The sequence below is a fragment of the Atta cephalotes genome, assembly GCF_000143395.1.
Source record: "Atta cephalotes unplaced genomic scaffold scaffold00011, whole genome shotgun sequence".
Lineage (NCBI taxonomy): Eukaryota > Metazoa > Arthropoda > Insecta > Hymenoptera > Formicidae > Atta > Atta cephalotes.
In genome coordinates this window covers 2,611,288-2,615,631 of record NW_012130075.1, presented here as the reverse complement: position 1 = coordinate 2,615,631, position 4,344 = coordinate 2,611,288, and the positions used below count along the sequence as shown (strand labels likewise).

At 48.7% G+C, this 4,344-nt stretch overlaps 1 protein-coding gene across 1 annotated transcript in view; it reads right to left on the bottom strand.

Annotated features, from left to right (window-relative positions):
- Positions 1–230: 230 nt before the first annotated feature.
- The window catches only part of LOC105617009 (iroquois-class homeodomain protein IRX-3), a 31,303-nt gene continuing 27,189 nt past the window's right edge, over positions 231–4,344 (bottom strand). The window contains exons 4-5 of the mRNA XM_012198590.1: positions 1,400–1,704; positions 231–1,198 (exon numbers count right to left, since the gene is read on the bottom strand). Coding sequence (XP_012053980.1) covers positions 231–1,198; positions 1,400–1,704 — 1,273 coding nt within the window. The remainder of the gene's footprint in view (positions 1,199–1,399; positions 1,705–4,344) is intronic.

Sequence of the window (4,344 nt, the reverse complement as noted above, 5' to 3'; positions counted from 1 at the left end):
GATAAAAGAAACATCGACGATGACATTGAAAAAGAGAAAAAAAAATGAAAAGACTAGGAAACGAGGAAGCGGGTTGGGGCAGTATATCTCATCATCTTCCGTTTTATACTGTACACTAATTACAAGATTGTAGTTTCTGATTATTGTCAGCCACACCACACAAAACGCCCGCCGATGCACAGCGCGCGCCCGCGATAAACGTCTCTTTAGCGATCGGTCGCTTCGTCGAGTCACACCCGTCCGGGAGATTTGAGTTCCTGAGTCGCAGGCAGACCGCCGCCCGTCGGATGGGGCGATTGATCGGACCCGCCCGATGACGCCGTCGACGACGACGACGGTGACAAACCGGAAGACGCGGTAGTCAATAAAACTGCCGATCCGGCAGTGGTACCTCCTGCCGCTCCGCTACCACCGTTGATCGTAAAAGATTTCACGTTACTGGCAGCGGAGATCGACGAGGACGAGGACGTAAGTATGCTCGGAGCCGTGGATGGTGGTATTACGCCGCCAAGTCCACCAAGAGTCCTCGAATACGTCTCCAGCAGAGATATGTCACCTGAGCCGAGATGGGACGCACCGTACAAATTCCTGTAGAAGTCCGGATGCGGTCTTACAAATTGCGTGCCCGGATGTATCGGGTGGAGGGGATGATGAGGCGGCAGTCGACTAGCCAAAGGGCTTACGAGTTTGCCCCCTGTAGTGCCACCACCACCTCCACCGCCGCCGCCACCGCCAATGCTTCCTCCGCCTCCGCCCGTTCCGCTGTAAGGTGACGTGAGACCTGTCATCGTGGCTGGATTCGTATTCTGCTGATCGCCGTCCTTGCTTGCCATGTCCGCCAGTGACCAGATCCGCGGCTTCGTCGTCACTACGCTACCCGTAGACGGCGCGCTGGTACTCGGCGGAAGATGATGTTGACTACCTGGCGACGTGCTCTCCGGCGAGGGATGACGCAACAATCGACCGTGATTTTGAGTGAGATACGCCGGATGCTGCAGTTGCAGCGGATGCCTAGGTTCCCTCTGATCATACAGACATTCCGGACTATCCGGGCCACTGTCCGCTCGCGATTCGCTCCACTCGCTCTCGGTTCTACCTTGGACGCCCGCCGATCCACCACTGCCGCCATGCAATAGGTCCAAACGGTGCGCCGGTCGTTCCCCGTCTTCGCTGGAACCTGTACCTGAGTCTTTCGAATCTGAATCAAGAAGAAAAAATCGAGCGTCGTAATTCGAAATAATACAGCCGATTTAAATTTTCAGTTTTTTAAAAAACTGAATTTATTTAAGAATTTAATCAGAAGAAATAGAAATACGATAATCGTAGTACTAATATTGTTGGTCGACATTTGATAAATAATGTGATTATATTTAAGAAATATATTATTCAAGTGACTCACCTAGCCGATCTTTCTCATCGACGCTTTTCCTCCCGCTATCATCATCTTCGTTATTGTTATCTTCGTCTTCAACACGATTTCTTGGTTCCCATGTCATTTTATTTTCTTTTTTCAAGCGTCTCCGCGCGTTCGCAAACCACGTCGACACTTGTGTTAGTGTCATCTTGGTAATAATAGCCAGCATGATCTTTTCGCCTTTCGTGGGATACGGATTCTTCTTGTGTTCATTTAACCACGCTTTCAGCGTGCTCGTTGTTTCCCGTGTTGCGTTTTTTCGCCTCGCGCCATTTAGATCCATGCCATAACTATAACAAATTAAAATGAGAAAAATTATATATAAAGTCATTCCCACATACAACTATCATTGAATTACTCTTTTATATTCTGTAGAAAATATTTTTATAGGCGATGTATGCAAAAAATGTGAATTAACAAAGCAATAATGACAAAGCAATGATGGAAATTCAATGATGACAGTATGAAAGACCATTGCTTGTTTATATTCTCAATAACAACTTGCGTCTCGCAATCGGAACGCAGATGCAGAACTTGCGAGCTAAGTCACGCGTTTATTATCCTGTAACTGGTCTGGTAGGCTTCGAAACAGTCTCTGCGCCTCACCAGACCAGTCGAGGATTAAGTTCTTCGTCATGAATGCGTTTTCAAGGGAGACACGTGACCTGGATAGACACATACATGGGACACGATACTTTATACGCGAGTGAGCGAAAATAAATGAGATACTGAAGAAAGAGCCAATGCCAAGGGGGGCTAGCAGATCTTCCGCGGAAGTCCACGTCAAAAAACTTATACTCCCATCGCAGGGCTCGTTATGCCTTTCCCAACGTCAGTATAAAAGTCCGAGTCTTGCTCGGTTTGAAGAGCGATATAAGCGGGTAGGTACTACTTTCATCCCAAGCAGATCTCTATCTAACGGTTTAAGCTCTTTCCTTCCATTCTGGCCAGAGAAAAGAGAGCAGCGGGGCGGAGGGAGAGAAAGGGAGAGAAAGAAGAGGAGAGCAAGCAACCTTCTTCTTGCTTTCCGCCTCACTGTCGGACTGGAGCGACCGACCCTCTGGGATCCCATTACTAAAAGACTAACCCTTATCAAAGATTAAACTTCGGTATAACTGCTGAATCGACGGGATCGAAATTAAATTTTCCACCACCAGAGCGACCGGCTAGGATTCACAGGATACTTTCTCTCCGCTTTTTTCTTTCATTCCCTCTTTTCTTCTCTGCTTCTCTTTGAATCTTATTTTATTTTATTCTATTCGTCTCTCTCGTCTTTCGCAGTTTTTTTCTTCGCGTGTACGATCTGGCCGAGATGGCACGATTCAAAGCTTCGTGTGTCTCAAGAGATTTATACAAAATCGCCGATCTAATCGGGAACGGTTTTTTTAATCGTATACGTTATTAATAACTGCGACCATTACTGAACCTACTCTGTCGTAAATGTAAATGAATCATAGCCTTATTGAGAATTATTAATACATAACAAAAAAATTTCATTATAAAACTACGAGTTAATTAGTCTTACGTCCGATATATTTTCATCATACAAACGTTACGAAGCAAATGAAGGCCTATACAGATTCCGGGCGTGAAAAATTTCCGTCATAAAAATACTGCTGAACGACGAGATATCGTTGATTCAAATCCCCAACCGGCATCTCCGCCACCTTTTCCGACGATGGCCCCGTCACGGCGCGTCGCCATTATTGAGCTTTATTTTCGCCTTCGCACACCCCGAGACGTATCCAACAACGGGGGCGAGGATGGGTAGGGCGTGTATGGACGCGCGACTGACGTCCCTGGTGTTGCGTGGCGTTGGGTAAGTTAGATATAGGGGGGGTGGTAAGCGTGGAAGTGGCGGCGGGAGATGGGAAATTAATAAAACTGTCACTTATCTACCCTTCTCTCGGAGGCAGGCCTACACACGGCATTTCTCGCTCCTCTATCTTCGTTGTCACCCTCCGCCCCCGTTCGCTACCTCCCCATCTCTTTTCACCCTTCCTCACGTTATCTATCTATCGCACTTTTCCTGCTTCTATTTGTCTCGCTCCGATTCCGAGGCGCCCCGCATGCGGGATTTGAAGCAGCTGAAACGAAGCTAAACATTTCAATTTGGCATCAGGCGCTTTCATGCCACGCGCGCGCGCCTTGATATACATCTCTCTGTCTCTTCGTCTTTCGACCTATCCTAACCTTTCCACAGTGTACTCCTCGTCCTATCCGCTCGACGCCAGGTCGCAAACGCGGAGGGTCGGAGACGCGCGTACTGCCTCCGTCGAGAGAACAGAAGCAAAGGATGGTTTGGGTAAGTCGAAGGGAGGCGGAGGATGCACGAAATGGACCAACATCGATAGAACGGGGACAGGAAAAGTGCGAGGAAGACAGAAAAGAGCCAAGAGCACCGAGAGGAGACGGCAGGACGACGGCGGCAGTGGTGACGGCGGGGGGATGGCTTAACCCCAGTCTGTTTGCGAGGAGCAAATGGCGTTCTGCAGTTATTTTAAAATTCAGCCGGTGGCAGGGGGCGCGGATCGGATTAAAAAATCAGAGTGGAAGCTTGTTTCTCATGATAACAGCCAGCCGCCCCGAGAGCGGCAACTGCTGGTGCCGCTGGTTTCTCCCGATTCCGCCTCTCTGCCACTCCTCCGTTCCATCTCTATCTCTCTGTTTCCTCCATCCATGTACTGAGCCTGTTTTCCGTCTCTTTTCTTGGCTCGCAGCATCAACGGTTCCACTCTCCCCGTTACTCTTTCTCCTACGTCCCTCCTCCTCCCTTTGCCGATCCCTCCTCGCTTCATGCCAAGCGATTCTCCCAATCTATCTCTCGTACAGCCGCTACCTCCGGTATCATCACCGCCGCCAACCATCGCTATCGCCATCGTCAACCGCTTTAAATATACGACAGCTACATATGTAAATATATATACAAT